The sequence below is a fragment of the Nicotiana tomentosiformis genome, chromosome 1 (genome assembly GCF_000390325.3).
Source record: "Nicotiana tomentosiformis chromosome 1, ASM39032v3, whole genome shotgun sequence".
Lineage (NCBI taxonomy): Eukaryota > Viridiplantae > Streptophyta > Magnoliopsida > Solanales > Solanaceae > Nicotiana > Nicotiana tomentosiformis.
In genome coordinates, this window is record NC_090812.1 from 52,045,703 (window position 1) to 52,064,689 (window position 18,987).

Below are 18,987 nucleotides of genomic sequence, written 5' to 3' on the forward strand. Positions count from 1 at the left end.
TTACTTTGGGACTACGGACGTATTTCGGGAGATCTCCCAGCACTGCATATTTACTTTGGGACTACAGACGTATTTTGAGAAATCCCCCTGTACTGCATATTCATTTGGAACTATGGGACGGTATTCCGGGAGATTTCCCACTGTGTTTACCTTGTTTTGAGCCGAGGGCTCCCTTAACTGTTAAATTTTCAAGAATTTCTTTAACTGTGTTACCGTAAATTTTACTTATATCTTTTACTATTTAATTTATTATATTTACTCCTGTAGGGCCTTGACCTAACCTCGTCACTACTCGACCGAGGTTAGGCTTGGCACTTACTGGGTACCATTGTGGTGTAATCATGCCCTTTTCTGCACATATTTTCGTGTGTAGATCCAGGTGCGAGCTATCAGCCTCGGGGTTAGTGCATGCTGCTGATTCTAGGAGACTTCAAGGTACTTCTGCTTGCGTCCGCAGATCTTCGGAGTCCCCTTCTACTCCCTCGCCTAAAGATTTTCTTTATTATCTTCAGACTTTTGTATAGAGCTACATAGATTATAGCAGCTTGTGACTTAGTGATATTCCGGGTCTTGGAAAATTATTTTGTATATGTCGAGTGGTACTACTCTTGGCTATTCACAATATGCTGTTTATCTTTAAAATGTTGTGTTTTCTTTATATATTTTTTCGTAATATTAGGCTTACCTAGTCGTAAAGACTAGGTGTCATCACGACACCTTACGAAGGGTTAATTTGGCTCGTGATAAAAGTAGCAATTGCTAAAACATGCTGGGACTTAGCTCATAAACAGGACAAACTATGGATAAGGTGGATCAATGCTTACTACATCAAACTGCAGCAGCTACAGCATATGCCAATCCAACATCAAGCAAGTTGGATGGTGAGAAGAATAATTGGATCAAGAGTTACCATGTTGCAGGCACAGAACTTAAGTGATCACAACAAGAGCATTATCAGACAAATATACCAAGAGTGAGCTAGAAATGTCTAGTCTTTCATAATTCTGCAAGACCAAAGGCAGTCTTCACTATGTGGCTGTTACTCCATGGAAGACCACCTACTAAAGATAGGCTAGTCAACTGGGGCTTAAATGTCACCCCTCATTGTGTTATGTGTCAAGGTCAGGTTGAATCAAGGGAGCACCTCTTTGTGCAATGTCCATATACTATAGAATTGTGGAAGAAAGTCATGAAGTGGATTCAAAGTGTACCTGATCACCACCTACTGGGACCAACACCTCCAGTGGATCATCAAGCAAGGGAAAACAGAAGTCCAATAAGGCTAGCATATTCAGAATGATATATGTTGAGACCTCATATGCAATATGGATTGAAATAAACACACGTACATTTGAGCAAAGGTATCGAGGCATTGATGTTCTTGCGAGGGACATAGCATATATTTGCAATGTTAGAGTAGCTACTCGAGCTAAGAGTTATATACAACAGTTTTCTATAGGAACAGAGTAGATATATTAGTGCTATATGTAAATAGGTATGCTATGTTTATTTTTACACTATGAGATAGTCAGCTGAGTTAGCTTGACTATAGATTTGTATAGTTTCATCTTTGGTGATTAATACAAAAGAAAGTTAATTACCAAAAAACAATGTTAGTTTATTATTGTATATGTTAGTTTATTATTTTACATGTTAGTTTCATTATTTTATGTTTGTTTGTTACTCACTTATTTTTGACTATAATAAAATTAAATAATTAATTTTCATAACTATACAGGATTTAATTATTAAATATTCATATAACAATACTTAGTTTGACAAATATTGTTGTTTTCTCATGTTATTTTCTTACGTTTGTTGACTAGAATTGGAGAGAGTTTGTGTTTGAACTATCAGCTTTTTTGAGATATTTTTGGGTTTAACAGATACTTAAATGATTAATTTCAATAACTCCAAAGATGCTACGCTAAAGGGCACTACATTTTACTACGCTAAAAGGGCACTACATTACAAATACAAGCACTACATTAGGGCACAAGATAGACATGGAACTAAAGTAACAATTTATCTATTTTACTAATCTTTTAGCAAATAAATAATCTAAATCGGATAAAAATAACAAATTAATTTAATCACAAAACAATCACGAAAAAAGATATACCACAGTAAAAATTAACTAATTAGTATTTTTTTTAACAACTAATAACAATTTCTCAATTTTACTAATTTTTTTAGCACACTAATAATATAGTCCGGATAAAAAATAACAAATTAATTAAATCGCAAAACAATCACGAAATAACATATAGCACATTAACAACAACTAATAGGCATTTTTTATACATGAGTTTAAACAAAAACTAAGTCGGAATACCTCGATTTTAATTTTTTAGAAACTTGAAGATTTGGTGATTTGGAGCCGAAACGAGCAACCCACTACGAGATAACGCCTTAGTTAGGATGTGAGACCGAGAATCTACACTTTTTGTGGGAGCGGTGGGCTCCAACCGAGTTTTTTTTGCTTAAAAATGGGGGGGGGGGGGGGGGAGGGAGCTCACTGGTTTGGTGGAGAAGGAGAGTGTACGCGTTTTTATCTAGGTATAGCGCCTTATATTAAGACGCTATAGTATACGTCTTAATATAAGGCGTTATACCTTCCCGCTCATTTTACGTTCAAATATAGCGCCTTATATTAGGGCGCTATACTTAATTGGACAAACGATTGTTAAGGTATATGGTCTTAAGCTTGGGCGTTATATATATTTTGGTTCCCAATTTTTTTTCCACATATTTTAATTCTTTGAGTTTAAAAGAGCCACATTTTGGTTCAGGAGCCTCAATTATCTTGCCCTACATATGGTTAGAACAATAAATTTACAAATCAGTTTCTCTTCATAGAAAAATTTCAATTAACTTTAGTTTCCTTCCCAAATAAAGTATATCAGACGAAAAAGACAGATTGACGTTTTGTAGAAAAAAACAACAAAAACGGGAAGCTGTCTTTTTGTTCTTTTCACGTCACGGGAGTTATAAGGAAATTAAATATTTGTGCCAATTATTTAATTAATCTCAAACTACATTTACCATAACTGGTTGCTGGCAATTCGATAACGAAAATATCAACCTTGGTAACTATTGGGTTTTCTTGAATTGCGAATTGATTGGAGTAACCATTAGGCACAAATAAATTTTTTCTATATAATACTCCCATTCCATGATCAAAATTCCTTTTTAATTTAGGCAATTCAACGATTTTTTTTTTTTTTTTTTTTTTGGTTGTTGTTGTTGTTGTTGATAAGTTAGGATTTTTCATAGTGATCGATAGGGGTGTCAAGGTTCGGTTCGATCGGTTATTTTATAAAATTTGTATTATACCAATTTTTCGGTTATTCTATTATATATATCTAAAATTAAACTTTTCGAAACCGCTCCAATTATATCGGATTCTCTTCGGTATCGGTACGGTTAAGTTAATTTTTGTTTTTTAAAAATGTCATGTAAAAGTCACTAGTAAAAGTAGAATGCAATATATACATACTTTTATGGGGCTTAGCATAACACTCTAGATAGTTTTACTGTTTAAATGGTGATAGTTTAAGAAACATGAAAGATGGCTAGAGTATAGATCCATCAACTACTCTACAACAACGTAAAAGAAACTAAGCAAAGACAAAAGATAAATCATACGAGTAGAAAGATATTAAACAAGTCGAGACTCAAGAATAAAGTCTATAGAAGATTAAATATTCAAAAAAATAAATCTAAATCATACGAAAGGAAACATATTCAATACATTGTTGTTGCTACTCATAATCGCTAGAATACTTTGTGTCTTGCTAGTGAATATGCTGGAAATAATTTAATTTCGGTAGAAGTAGCATAATAGGTTTGAGAATTATAATTTTGATTTTAATTGCTTATTGGCTTGTAACCGTTTTCATAATTTTAAGCCCCAAGGAAAAATTTAATGCTTTATTATTTTTAAACTTAATATATAAATATATTTTTTATATATAAATTTATTGGGTACGGTTCGGTATTTTTTCGGTTTATTTTCATAAAATAAAAAACTTGTCCTAATTATCAGTACATTTGTAGATTTGTATAAGAATTTACGAAATTATTAAAAGAAACCTAAAAATCGGTTAGGTGCAATACGATTCGGTTTAGTCGATTTTTAAATATCCACTAATACCCTAGTGATCGACACCCGATGTTTACACGCAAAATATGTGTCTTTCATATATACACGATAAAATATTATATGTTTTTCCACTTTAATTTGATTGCTAAAGCAAATCTTTTTTTTCAGAATTAAATTGGACATAAGTAACTCATATTTTCAAAATAAAATATAAATAAGCAAAAGCTACACAAATAGAGTATCCGTCCCCATATCAAAGTTACGAAGGCCAAAGGATGGCAATCATATTCGACTATATTCGACTAGATGGTCAGGAGATCCATGCAATGATCCAGGTACTCCCAAATCACTGACCTTGGTTATTTAGCACTATCTATGCTAGTACTGACGTTAATAATAGGCAACAATTATGGCAAAACCTAGAGAATATAGCCAATCAATACAAAGGAATGTGGTTCTTAGGAGGGGACTTTAATGAGGTTATTAGTCAAGAAGATAAGTAGGGAGACCGATTAATAGAAATAGAGTCTCTCGCTTTCAATCTTATGTTAACCACTGTAACCTCATAGATCCTGGCTTTAAAAGAGCAAAATACACTTGGTCTAATCATAGATATAATCGTGCTAACCTAATCCTTGAACGGCTTGATAGATGCTTTGTTAATGAAAATTGATTAGAGTATTACCCCAATGCAAGCGTTACTCGCCTATGAAAAACGTACTCTAACCATAACCCCTACTTATTTCCCTCTTTCAGCACAATAGAAATCCCAATCCACGCATTTTTCGACTTGAAACATATTGGTGCCACCATCCAGACTTCAACTCCATAATTCTTGATAACTGGAATGGTCAAACCCTACCAAATGCCACTAGCCTTTTTACGGAAAATGTTAAAAAATGGGCAGCCACTTCTTTTGGTAATATTGTACAAAAGAAAAAGCAAATCCTTGAGAGACTTGGTGGCCTTGAGAAATCTCGGCACTATCCTACTAGTAATTTCTTGAAGGAACTTGAGCATTCCTTAAGCAATGACTATAATAATATTCTTAAAATTGAGGACTATTGGAAACTTAGGTCAGTATTAATTGGCTAAGCGAGGGGGACGCGAGCACTAAATTCTTTCATATAAGTGTTCTCAATAGAAGGCGTAAAAACCGTATCTCTTTCTTCAAAGACGACCAAAACAACTGGATTAATATCCATGATAGAATCCTTGACCATACCTTCACATACTTCCAGAATATGTATCAAACAAACCATGACCTGACTAATTAGGCTGATATGAAATCCTCCACAAACTCCCTATCATACACAGATTTAGTATCCCTGGACAAACCATTACAAAATTACGAGATTACTAGGGCTATATTCTCCTTCAAACCGTTCAAAGCACCAGGCCCTGATGGTCTACATTATTTTTTTTTACCAAAAATATTGGCACATCGTTAAGCATACTGTTTTTGATTATTGCCACTCCTTATTTGAGACCCTCACCATCCCGGAGAATCTTAATACTACCTATCTTTGTTTAATTCCAAAATTCCCAAATGCAAATAACCTCAAGAATTTTCGTCCTTTGCAATACAATATACAAAGTTATTACGAAAATTATTGTTAACTGTATCAAACCATTCCTTGATAGCCTAATTGGCCCATTCCAATCCAGCTTCCTTAAAGGGCGACGAGCTTCGGATAACGCTATCATCATTCAGGAAATTATTCATCCCTATAATAAATTAAAGGGATCCAATGGGAAACTCCTTTTAAAAATTGATTTAAAGAAAGATTTTGACCGACTTGAATGGTCATTCATATGTAGAGCCCTAAACAACTACAAATTTTTCTCTCGTATCACTAAGCTTATCATGTCTTGTATTACCACCTCCCGTATTGCCGTTCTTGTGAATGGCTCTCAAACAGAGTTCTTCAAGCCATCAAGTGGAATGAGACAAGGCGACCCTATGTCGCCGTATATTTTTGTGTATTGAACTTCTTTCTATCCTCATTAATCATCAAAGTGGATTTAATACTTTGGGATCCCGTTAAATTAAGTCCAAGAGGACCTCCCATATCCCATTTATTTTTTACGGATGATTTAACCCTAATGGCTAATGCCAATGAGAAATCCGCCACCACAATCAAGAGCTGCCTAGAGTACTTCAGCTCCCTATCAGGGCAAAAAATCAACCTTACAAAATCCAAGCTCATTTTCTCAAAGAATTGCTCTACTACCCTCAAAAATTCCATTTCAAACATTCTTAATATCAAAGTTGGTGATACCTTTGGGAAATTCCTAGGCTTTCCAATTCTTAGTCATAAGCCTAGACCAATTGACTTTAAATTCATCCTAGACAACTTAAATAAAAGATTGTCCAGCTGGAAACTCAATTTCTCTCACTTGCAGAAAGAGCAACCCTAGTTCAAACTACCCTTAATGTCCTTCCAAACCATGTAATGCAATACACTATTCTGCCTAGAGCGATCCACAAACATATTGATAAAATACAAAGAGATTTTTTATGGAGTAGTAACCAAAATTCCAGAAAAATCCACTACATAAATTGGGACAGTGTCTTAATGCCAAAAGGTGCTGTGGGACTTGGAATAAGAAAAGCCAAAGATAAAAATATTGCCATTATTACTAGCCTTACTTGAAGACTATTTAGCCATCCATCCACCGCTTGGGTGAAAGTTCTAACCTCCAAATATGTTGGTAGATACTCTAAGAATACTCATTCCTTTATCTGGAGTAACATCCTCATGGGTTGAAAAATTTGCGAACAAGCCATTGTTTGGAATATCGGGAATGGCAAGAACATTGACTTCTGGCATGCAAATTGGCTACCTTGTACTAAAAACTTGCGTAGCATGATTCAAGGCCCCCTCTCAAACAATGATTTGCAACTCAAAGTTTGAAATATTAAAATAAATGACATATAGGACTTGTCAAACCTCTCTTTCGAACTTCCATCCCATATCTCAAACAAAATTCTCTCCTTACAAATAACCAATGGTTATAACATCATTGATGTACCAATGTGGGTCCCTACCACAGATGGTATATTCACCACCAAATCCGTTTACCCCCTTATAGCTCCCAATATAGTACTAAATCAAAGCAAAGACTTCAAACGGTTTGGAAGTAAAAAACTTGGAATAAGATCAAGTATTTCTTATGGCAATGCTACCATGATCGATTACCCACCAAAAGCTACCTAAGTCATATTGGTATTAGTATATCAATATACTGCTCCATTTGTAACTTAGTAGAAGAATCGCCCCAACATATCTTCTCTTCTGCCCCATGGCCACCTCCTTATGGCAAGAACTGGGTATTAACACACAATCACTAGACATACAAAATATCCATTGTCTCGAAGCTCTCTATAAAATTGACCCACAGGTTAATTATCACTCCTTAACTTGGGATTGCCTCTTCTCCTTTGCAATTTGGCACTTGTGGTTGAATAGGAATAGGAACACTTTCCACAGACTTTGCCAACCTCTTAATCGAAACCTTGTAATCTCTAGAAGTCTTGAATACCTCCATTATAGTAACATTACTTGTGGTAACCTAGACAGACCCTAACAGTACTACCTAAGTGGGACCCCCCTTCCATGAACCAAATAAAGCATAACTGGTTTTATTAAATCCCATTATCCAATCCCCATTTAGAGATAATAATGGGGATTGGATAATGGGATTTAGTAAAACCAGTTATGGTCCATCTCCACTATCCATGGAATTACATGCATTATGCTATGGATTGCAACTAGCAAACGATCATAACTTGACCAACCTTCAAATTGAAACAGACTCAACGTCCGTACCAATCCTATTTGAAACTTCAAATTATCCATCATATAATGCACTAATCTCTGATTGCAGGTATTGGCTGAGGAGGCTGGGGAATCCACCAATCCAACATAACTTCCGAGAAGGAAACAAAGTAGCACATGAACTAGCACAACAATGAGTCAAGCAAGCCAACGTCTACTATTCTCAAGTATATCCATCCGTACCAGAATTTCTAATGGATGCAATCCAAGCTAATAAGGCATCACTACTACTAGGATCAATACCACCAACGTTGTTGTTTCAAATGAAAACTCTGCTATGACATCTTTTAGCTGTAATAGTGCTAGTACTAGTATAAATAAGTCTGCTCCCAATGGGAGGACAATGTATTGTTACTCTTCTAACTATTTGTTAATAAACTATCTTTTACTACCCAAAAAAAAAAGTTACGAAGGAATACATTCTAAGTATTTTAGTCGAAAATTACTTAGTTTAACTCTTGACTAAAGAGAAATAGGATAACCATTTGAGAGGAGGGAGTTGTGCTGTAATATATTTACAAAATTTGAAGAATTCATATTAGTTTAAGAAATTCAAACTTAAATTTTAATGAATGTTTTCTCTATCGAGCTAATTATTTTACAAACAGTTTAATATTTTTTTCACCACTACTAATATACTATTATAATTTAATTGATAATCAATTCTGTTTATAACTATAATCGCTAAATTATGAAGTTTTTCCTTCGGTTGTTTATTTTCGCTCATAACTATATTTTAAGGTTAAAGGGTTATGGTTTCAACAACTGATATTATTTGCATTTAAAAATTTAGGTAGCACTAGGACAAATTTTAGAAGTTCTTAAGATATTACCAAAAGGAAAATAGTACCATCTCCCCATTTAAAAGATATTGCTACCAAAGGACCTTAAAAAGAACAGAAACTTTATTCACTGATCATTTTCTGAGATTTAGCGCGCTTCGAAAAGCCTTTTTTATACTCTTCAATAGGTAATAGATGGATTATGGACTTTAATTCTTTGCATATATTCAATGAAGGTACGTATAGTATATAGTTTCTTGAAATGTCTCACCAATTGATTACTACATCACGACACAAGAGTCAAGAGATTGATGTCAATGAGAGAATCCGAAATCAAAGTAATGACCAATTAAACTCAAGCGACCAAACTAGGAGGGGGAAAAGGCAGAACAATATTACCTATATTCATGCGCTATACGTCTCTCCCCTAGGCGGTCTAAGTTAATGACCAATTGTATGTTGGTTTGTTCATAACTAGTATAGCCTTCGTTAGCAAAATTCATGTCTGGCCGATACGCCCTATGAAAGAAACACATATTATTATTATAAGCAAAAAGACAAATAATAATACGACAAATAGTAAGTAAGTATATATTTACCACTTAGCTTGTGAAGATTGCCAATTTGTCGGCTCAACATGGTGCAGCATTGGCGAGAAGTTGTATCCTCATTTCTCGTTAAGCCGTGGAGATACGTTCAGATCAGGTCACACTCTTTCATACGTAACTTGTTATGATAAAATAACTCTAAAATTACCCCCAGATGGTTGAGTATTAGCCATTGTTTGCGGATCCTCATTCCAATTCACAACTTCGAAGCTTACTTACATTTCCAACATGTTTATCACAAGAACATCCCTTTATTCGTTCGAAGTCCTTAAAAAATCTTGCAGCATTTCATCGTCATTGTTATAGAAGTCAGCATAAAAACCCACTCATTGCGGTGTAAGAGAATACAGATACCAATATTTGGTAGGGGTGTCGATGTTTCGGTTCGAACGATTATTTTATAAAATTTGTACCATACCAAATTTTTGGTTATTTTATTATATATAACCAAAATTAGACTTTCCGAAACCGTCCCAATCATGTTGGTTTCTCTTCGGTATCAATACGGTTCGGTTAATTTTTGGTATTTTTATTAATGTTAAGAAAAAGTCACTAGTAGAAGTAGAATGCAATAACATACGCACTTTTATAGAACTTCGCAAAACTCTCTAGACATTTTACTGTTTAAAGGGTGATGAATTAAGAAAACATGAAATATGGCGATGACCAGAGTATTAAATCCATCAACTATTCTACAACAGCATCAAAGAAACTAAGCAAAGACAATAAAAATATAAATCATACGAATGAAAAGATATTAACAAAACTGGGATTCAAAAATAAAATATATTCAAGATTAAATATTCAAAAAGATAAATCTAAATCATACGAAAGGAAACATATTCAATACATTGCAGTTTGCTACTCATAATCGCTAGAATACCTTGTATCTTGCTAGTGAGTATGCTGAAAATAATTTAGTTTTAACAGGAGTAGCATAATAGTTTGGGGAATTAAGATTTTGAGCTTAATTATTCGTTAGCTTTTATCCATTTTTATAATTCCAATGCGAAAAAAATAAGTTAGTGCATTATTATTTTTAAACTTAATGTATAAATATATTTTCTACATGTAAATTTATTCGGTACGGTTTAGTATTTTTTCGATTTATTTTCACAAAATAAAAAACCTATCCTAATTATCGGTACAGTTATAAATTTATATAAAAACCTACGGTTTTATTAGAAGAAATCTAAAAGATCGGTTCGGTTCGATACGATACGGTTCGGTGGGTTTAGTCGGTTTTTAAATATCCGTTGACACCCCTAATATTTGGTACTCCAATGTTATTGGTAAATTAACAATACTTTGTAGAGAACAACTACAGTGTACTGAATTATTCTCTTCCACAACGTTACTGCCCCAGTATAATGCAATCCTAACTCGTTGTTCATATGTCATTGTGGAAAGAATTAAAGGAAACTTTGTATAGATTGGTGAAGATGAAGAAAAATATAGATAATGCTGAAGAACAAAGGCAAATTCGCTTCAAATTCACTCAAGATTGACTTCTTCAAGAATGGAAATCCGGCATATGTAAGTCGTATGATCAGTCGGGCGTAAATAAAAGTGTCTTTGGCACATGAAAAATGTACATACTATAGATACTTTGCAGTATAATTATCAGGGCAGTGATTCAGAAAGTCAGAAAATTTAGACAATAAAAAGGAATCATATGGCGTATGAATTTAACTAGTGCATAGAGTCATAAACTGTAATATTCTTAATTAAAGTACTCAATAATACAAAACTAAAAATGTTTGTTGACAAAAGTTTTGTCCAAAACCAGCAAATATCAACCAAAGAGAGAAAACTGTAGATAAAGGAATAAATTTAATCACTAGAAATGTCTTGTTACACTCTTAGAGTTAATTGATGAACTTGGAGAATAAAGAAAAGTAAAATTTTAATTTTTTTATATTTATATTATAATTAATAATACGTATTATGTAATATAATATATATTTTGGTACGATATCGGTATTTCAATATTTTATTTTAAAATATCAAATATCATACTTAATACGAATTTTATTTTAAAACTTAAATCAAATAATACCATAACAAATACCAAAATATCGAATCCTAATACCAAAATGTAATTCGGTATTACAAAATTATGCGCAACTCTAATTATAAGTAATGTAGGTATGAAACTTTGGTAGGCGCGCAGCCAAGAATAAAAAACTTAAAGTCAACTACGGTGTCTGTCAGCATTTAATGTCAGAAGTGACCCTAACTTAATTTAAAAAAACTTAATTTAAGTTTTATCAAATTTTAACAAAATTTTACACCTTTTTATTATTTGGCCGAACCCAAGAAGTTTCTCGCCGTTTTCATATTATCAACGGAAGCAAACAAAAAACTCATAATCCACTGGTAACTTTTAAGTAATGTGATTATATAAGGTTCTTTTTTTTCTTTTCTTTTTTTACAAATTCAGATATAAAAGGCAGAATAGCCTAAATGATACTTATACTTGTGTTATTTTGTCATCTCGGTTCTTCTACTTAATTTATTTTTATCCAAACTCTTTTACTTTATCAAAACATATATTTTAAACTCTTATGACCGTTGACCGATCATATGTGACAACATTATAACTGAGTTGGACAACAAGCGTGTAATTCACACGTACAACGAGACATAAAAAATTGGCCTAAGATATGATTGAACTAAGAAGAAAATAATAATAAAATTAAAAAAAAGAAAAATTTAAAGAAAGTAAACTAACCCCCTTCCCGTTCTTCCCCAAAACCCATCTCCCATTTCTATTTCTTTTTCTCTTTCTTCCCTTTCCCGTTCTCCCTCCCCTAATTTTCACCCAAAAACCATTTTGCCGTGAACATATTCTTATCCAACACACAAAAATCATTGTAATTTTCAGATAACACTTTCTAAAGAGCAAACTTCTCGTTCTTCCCCAAAACCCGTCTCCCATTTCTACTTCTTTTTCTCTTTCTTCCCCTTCCCGTTATCACCCCCTCCCCCCCACCTGCATCCCCCTTTCCCGTTCTCCCTGCCAATTTTCACCCAAAAATCATTTTACCTTGAACCTATTCTTATCCAACAAACAAAAACCATTGTAATTTCCAGATCACACTTTTCTAAAGAGTAAAGAATGGGTTGTTCGATTTTACTGGAGAAATAAATCTGCTTTTTTGAAAAAAAAAATATTAAGTTTATCTAGAAATGAAGTGTGTTTTTTGTCAATAATAAGAAACCAATGTAGAATGAAGGGTGATCTCCAAATTTTAATGGTGTTCTCTGGTGGCCGGAGGAATTATCTGGCGATGGCAGTGGTGGAGTTGTTGGCAGCAAGGAGAAGAGATGGTGGAGCAGGGGAAAAAATAAAGATAAAGTCAATAGTTTATTATTACACGCACTGATAGCCGTTTATCATAAGCGTTTATTATACACGATTTGAACGAGGGTAAGTGTTCAACTAACAAAATACTAAGTTTGGGGATAAGTTTAGGGACCGAGAGGACAAGTGACACAATTGTCATTTAGGCTATTCTAAAGTCACACTACTTACTAGGAGTGTACTTTTTAAGGATTTATCATTTAAGTTACGCAACCTAACACTGTAAATGATTTTACACGAACAATGTTATGTCGTTTAACTAATTGTAACCTTTTATGCATTATACTTTCTATGTCACAATCCACCATTATTATTGACAACTAATATGGACGGCTTTAAATGATTTGAATTTTGAGAGTTCATATAAAAATTTACCCTCTTTAATTGACCATTTGAATCAAATTGTAGAACATACAATTTTAGCTTTAATGTTTTCAATTGATGTCATCACTCCAGATGGAAATTTAGATAGTGGAGAAATAAATGCATACACCCACCTCAACTACTCATCTTAATTACCCCTTCACTTTCCCCTTTATAACTGAAAGGAACTAAAAAATAATTCAATCTCACTTCTTAGTTCTTATCCTATTACAGCCTCTGAACACTTAAAACAGCAATGGCAGAGCACAAGATTATAGCAGAAAACACCATAGAAGATGTCTACAAGTTCCTCAACATTACCCAAAATCCAGATGGCTCTCTCACTAGAAAATACCCATTTCCTAATGTACCTCCAAATCCAGAAAATGATCCAAATTCACAACTTCTTTCACTCTCTAAAGACATTCCTCTTAATCCCACTTCAAACACCTTCATTCGCCTCTTTCGGCCCGTTAATCCGCCGCCTAACACTAAATTACCGTTGATCATATACTTCCACGGCGGTGGCTTTATACTCTTTAGTGTGAGTTCTATTATTTTCCATGAATCTTGTAATGCTATGGCAGCTCAGTTCCCTGCATTGATTGCTTCCGTAGAGTATCGTCTCGCCCCCGAACACCGCCTTCCGGCCGCGTACGACGACGCCATGGATGCCATTAACTGGGCTAAAGATCAAGCTCTTAGTAGTGGTGATCATGTTGATCCATGGTTGAAAGAGTTTGTTGATTTTTCAAAAATTTTCTTGATGGGTAGTAGTGCGGGAGGAAATATTGTGTACCATGCAGGTCTACGTGCAGTCGATCTTGATCTTGATCCGATCAAGATCGTAGGGCTGATTATCAATCAGTCCTACTTTGGTGGGATTCAGAGAACAGAATCTGAACTTAACTTTGTTAATGATAAGGTTGTGCCTTTGCATGCAAATGATCTGATGTGGTCACTTGCATTGCCTAACGGTGTAGATCGCGATCACGAGTATTCTAATCCGTTTATTACTGAGACTAAATTGAAAGAGATGATCGGACGGCTGCCGAGGTGTATGATCAGAGGGTATGCAAGGGATCCACTGGTTGATAGGCAGAAGAGGTTTGCTAAGATGGTAGAGTCACATGGTGTGCACGTGACTTCTCAGTTTCTTGAAACTGGACATCATGCTGCTGAGATATTTGATCCCAAGAGTGCTCAAGATTTGTATGATTCTATCAAGGAATTCATCAAATCTAGTTGCGATGAAAATGTGGGCAAATCAGCCATGTGAAAATTTGCTTTGAAGTCAATTGGGATCATTAATGTTTTAACTTCTTTATAGCTTTTACAATTAAGATAAAGGAGAAGGTTTAATGTAAGTTAGTTGGACTTAATAAGTATTGTTAAGACATCATTACACAATGTGACTAGGTCGCAAATTTACATAAATGTCTAATAAAAACAAATATGTCACTGTTCAAAATTAACAATATCTCAACTTTGAGTTATATCTAATTTCGGGTCAATGGTGCATTTGGAAATAATTAGTACTAGTATAATTGAAGTATCCACTGGGATAAAAGTTCATCTTAATTACTGTATATGTCGTCAAATTGTAAGTTTCAACTTTCAACAGCCTTCTTGATATAGCACTTTCACCGTTTCACGTTATTGCATTCTTCGTTTCTTCAAAAATTATATATATATATATATATATATATATATATATATAATAAATTATCTTTTTCATGTTACTTGTTAAAAAAGAGTGAGGTTAAAGGCTGGATGCATATTTGTCCGAATGTACTGTTAGAGGCGAATTCAAAATTTTAGAGTGTGTTTTAGGCTTTTTAACAATAATCATTCCTCATCCAATGTTATTACTTGAAAAAAAATAAAATAGAAAGACAGAATTGAAAGAAGGCTTGGGAGGGTGTAAATTCCCTGTCCTCGAAGAAATGTTGTTCATAGGAGTATTTATTATTTAGAGAAATACAAGCAAGTCCCTCTAGGATCCAGCAAATCCACAATTTACGTTGTACAAATTAACTAGATTACTTGTTTAAGGAAGACTTCAATTAATAGAGCTTGAAACAGGATGTTCTAACTTCTAAATGATCATAATTTCATGAACATTCATGGTCATTCTTTTTGGTAAGAAAAATAAGTAGATAATATTGATCAAGAACAAGAAGGAAACAAAAATAACTTATCAAAAAATATTGTATTGTGGCAAGTCGCTGCCTTGAAAGCGATATCGGTCCGACTAGGTATAAATTGTTAAAACCGGTTGCTCCCCAAAGTTCCACAACACCTCCAAACACTAGCACTAGTGGTTGAATGTTTAGAATTTGCACAATTGCCGAGAAATCGATTGAAGAAGAAGAGTAGATTAAGTTATTTTTTTGTGTTTGAAAACTTCACAAAACAACCCCTAATATAGATAAGATGCTAGAGCTGTTATAAGAAAGAGAATTAAATTGGGGGTTATGAAAATAAATGAGCTATTACAGAATTCAAGTAGCAGTTACAACCATTTAAAGTATAGCTGTTACAAAGTAATAAATCAGACGTTATTGAATTCAATTCAAAGAGAATGAATTTGGACATATTCTCGTAAGCATGTATTTGGATACTTTTCTGGTAAGCTCAAAAATTGAAGAAAATTTTTTATCAGAACCAAATTTGGATTAGGCCTCACGTATATCTCGCGGGGGAGGGGCAAATCGACCAGTTTGCCTTCAGGACCAATTTCTAATGTGCGTGAGGCCACCCCCTTTTACTAGCTCTTTACAAGCCCAACAAAGAGCAATTCAATATAAAGAGAGGAAAAAGACTTTCCACAGCCAATGAGGAATACTTTGTCTTTCACAAATGACAAAGAATTGAAGAAGAAAAAGGACCACAAAGAAATATTTGACTTTGCATTACCAAGTATAAATAATACCAATAATCCCCCACTAATGCAAAGATAAAATTAGAATAAGAACAATTCTAGGCAAAAAAAGGAACATGTACTTAAGTGTCAATATCTTTTGATTTGAATTGACACATAGTGAAATGAGACAATAACTAACATCCACAAAGTGAAGTACTCTTGAACTGAATGAATATTAGTTGAGACCCCCACAACATATACTATATCCTTAATTTTATGCAAATTCCGCGATACTAACAAAATTACTTTTATGGTCATGCACATACCTTGGGTCTCATGAGTGCTCCAGAAAGACATCCCAAGTCTTTCATAAAAGACGACCCCATATTTACACTCACGTAGGTGATTCCATCAAGTCTATCTACACATAGACCACCTTAAGACTATGGAATCATTAGGAGCAAAATAAACTCAATCTTATAAAGCACTACCATACGCCATAGGGATAGAAAATGTAGTGCATATTGAGGTCTCATATGGTTTCATTTGACCACAAACAGGTATCCACCATACTTCCTCAATCCATGGACTTTAGCCCCATCCCCCCCGACGTTTCAAGGATAACTTTCCTTGCTAAACCCTTGGTTGAAGGATCCGCCAAATTTCTTTTGGATCTTACATATTCAAAGGAAATAACACCATGCTTCAACAATTGTCTTACCGCACCATGTCTAATGCGTATATGTCTTCGTTTTCCATTATACGCACTATTTTTGGCAATTTCAGTTGCCGCATGTGAGTCATAATGTAGAGAAACTGGTGAAACTTGTCTTCCCCATAAAGGCACGTCTGCCAATATGTTTCTCAATCACTCGGCTTCTTGCCCTGCCAACTCAAGAGCAATGAATTCAGACTCTATAGTAGATCGTTCTATACAAGTCTGTTTTGAAGACTTCCATGAAATAGTACATGCACACAAAGTAAACACATAGCCACTAGTGGATCTACCTTCATCATTGTCAGTAACCCAGTTTGTATCACAAAATCCTTCTAAGACAACAAAAAAATTATTAAAATGCAAATACCAATCCATAGTACCTCTCAAATATCTTAACAAGCGATGAAGAGCATTCTAGTGTTCACTACCGGGGTTGTGAGTATATCTACTCAATCTACTAATAACATAAGCATTATCAGGTCATGTATAATTCATGAGAAATATTACACTACCAATTATCTTAGCATATTCAGTTTGAGAAATACTAGATTCCTTATTCTTTCTCAAGTGTATTCTAGGATCATAAGGAGTTCTCACAGGTGCTACATAAAAACAATTAAACCTTTTCTACATTTTCTCAATATAATGATATTGAGATAACGAAAAACCATTAGAAGTTCCTTTGATTTTAATCCCTAAAATTATATCTGCTTCTCCAAGATCTTTCATTTCAAATTTAGAAGATAAAATATTCTTAGTCTCATTAACAACATTCATATTAGAGCCAAAGATTAACATGTCATCCACATACAGACATATAATCACACCATCTGATCCTACCGTCTTGGAATAAACACAAGTATCAGATGCATTAACAACAAAACCATTACTCATTAATATACTATTAATCTTTTCATGCCATTGCTTAGGTGCCTACTTTAGACCATACAGAGACATTCTCAATTTGCATATTTTATTCTCCTGTTCTTGGATTACAAATCCCTCAGGTTGAGACATATAGATCTCTTTCTCTAAATCACCATTTAGGAAAGCCGTTTTAACATCCATTTGATATATCACTAAATTTTGAATAACGGCTAAAGCAACAAGAGTTCTAATAGTCACTATCTTAGTCACGGGAGAATTACATGTCAAAGTAATAAATGTCTTTCTTTTGGTTAAAACCCTAATAACAAGTCTAGCTATATATTTCTCAATTGTACCATTAAGTCTCAATTTCTTCTTAAATATCCACTTGCTACTTATGAGTTTAAAACCTTTAGGCAAATCAGACAAGTCCCAAGTGTGATTAAAAACTATAGAGTCTAATTCACTTTTAATGGCCTCTTTCCAAAAACTAGCATCTATTGACCTCATTGCTTCATTATTTGTCTTAAGGTATTCTTCTATTAAATAGATTGACACTAATTCATCACTACTCAAAAGCATAGAATTCATCATTTTCTTAAGGGTTCTATTTCTATTCGGCTACACCATTTTGTTAGGGAGTTGAGTATAGGAATCACTAACCTCATGTATAATTCTATTTTTCTCACAAAAGGCTTCTAGAGTATTAGTATTATATTCACCATCCCTGTGAGACCCAAGTCTCTTGATTTTCTATCTAATTAAACTTTTTACTTATGCCTTGTATTTCAAAAATATGCTTTCATCCTCATCTTTTGACTTAAGAAGATATACCTTAGTGTATCTAGAAAAGTCATCTACAAAAGCGATGTAGTATTTCTTTCCACCCTTACTAACAATGTTCTTGAAATCTAGTAAGTCTGAATGCACTAGTTCAAGCAATTCTGTATTTCTACTAGTTACATTCTTAAAAGGCTTTTTGGTATATTTTGCCTCTACACAAACAGGACACTTAGAAAAATTATCAACATTAACTGCAGGAATTAATTTTATTTTTCTAAGTCTTTTAATAGAAGCAATATTAACATGACCTAGTTTACCATGCCACAAATCAATGGACTCAACAATATAAGCATAATTGAAAGTACTAGCATTATTAGTAATCTCTTGAGCGATATTCAGTACACATAATCCCCCACTAAGGTAACCTTTCCCAACAAAGTCTCCCCCACGAGGAATAACAACTTTATCAAATTCAAAAACAACTTTAAGACCTGCTTTGTTGAGAAGCGCACCAGAAACTAAGTTTTTACGAAGGGAGGGCATATACAAAATATTGTTCAAGGCTAAGGTTTTTCCAGAAGTTAACTTAAGGAGACTTTTTCCTTTACCCATAACTCCAGTTTTAGTGGAGTTACCCATGTAGACACACTCGCCATCAGCAGATTCCTCAAAATCGTGAAACAACT

At 33.9% G+C, this 18,987-nt stretch overlaps 1 protein-coding gene across 1 annotated transcript; it reads left to right on the plus strand.

The window, feature by feature from the left end:
- Window positions 1-13,247: 13,247 nt before the first annotated feature.
- Window positions 13,248-14,545, plus strand: LOC104089361 (probable carboxylesterase 8). The gene has a single exon (XM_009594228.4). It carries the CDS (start codon window positions 13,324-13,326, stop codon window positions 14,344-14,346), a length of 1,023 nt encoding a protein of 340 aa, XP_009592523.1. The 5' UTR covers window positions 13,248-13,323; the 3' UTR covers window positions 14,347-14,545.
- The last annotated feature ends 4,442 nt before the right edge of the window (window positions 14,546-18,987 follow it).

Excerpts from the sequence above, each read along its gene's own strand:
- LOC104089361 (XM_009594228.4), top strand. The coding sequence starts at position 13,324 with ATGGCAGAGCACAAGATTATAGCAGAAAACACCATAGAAGATGTCTAC.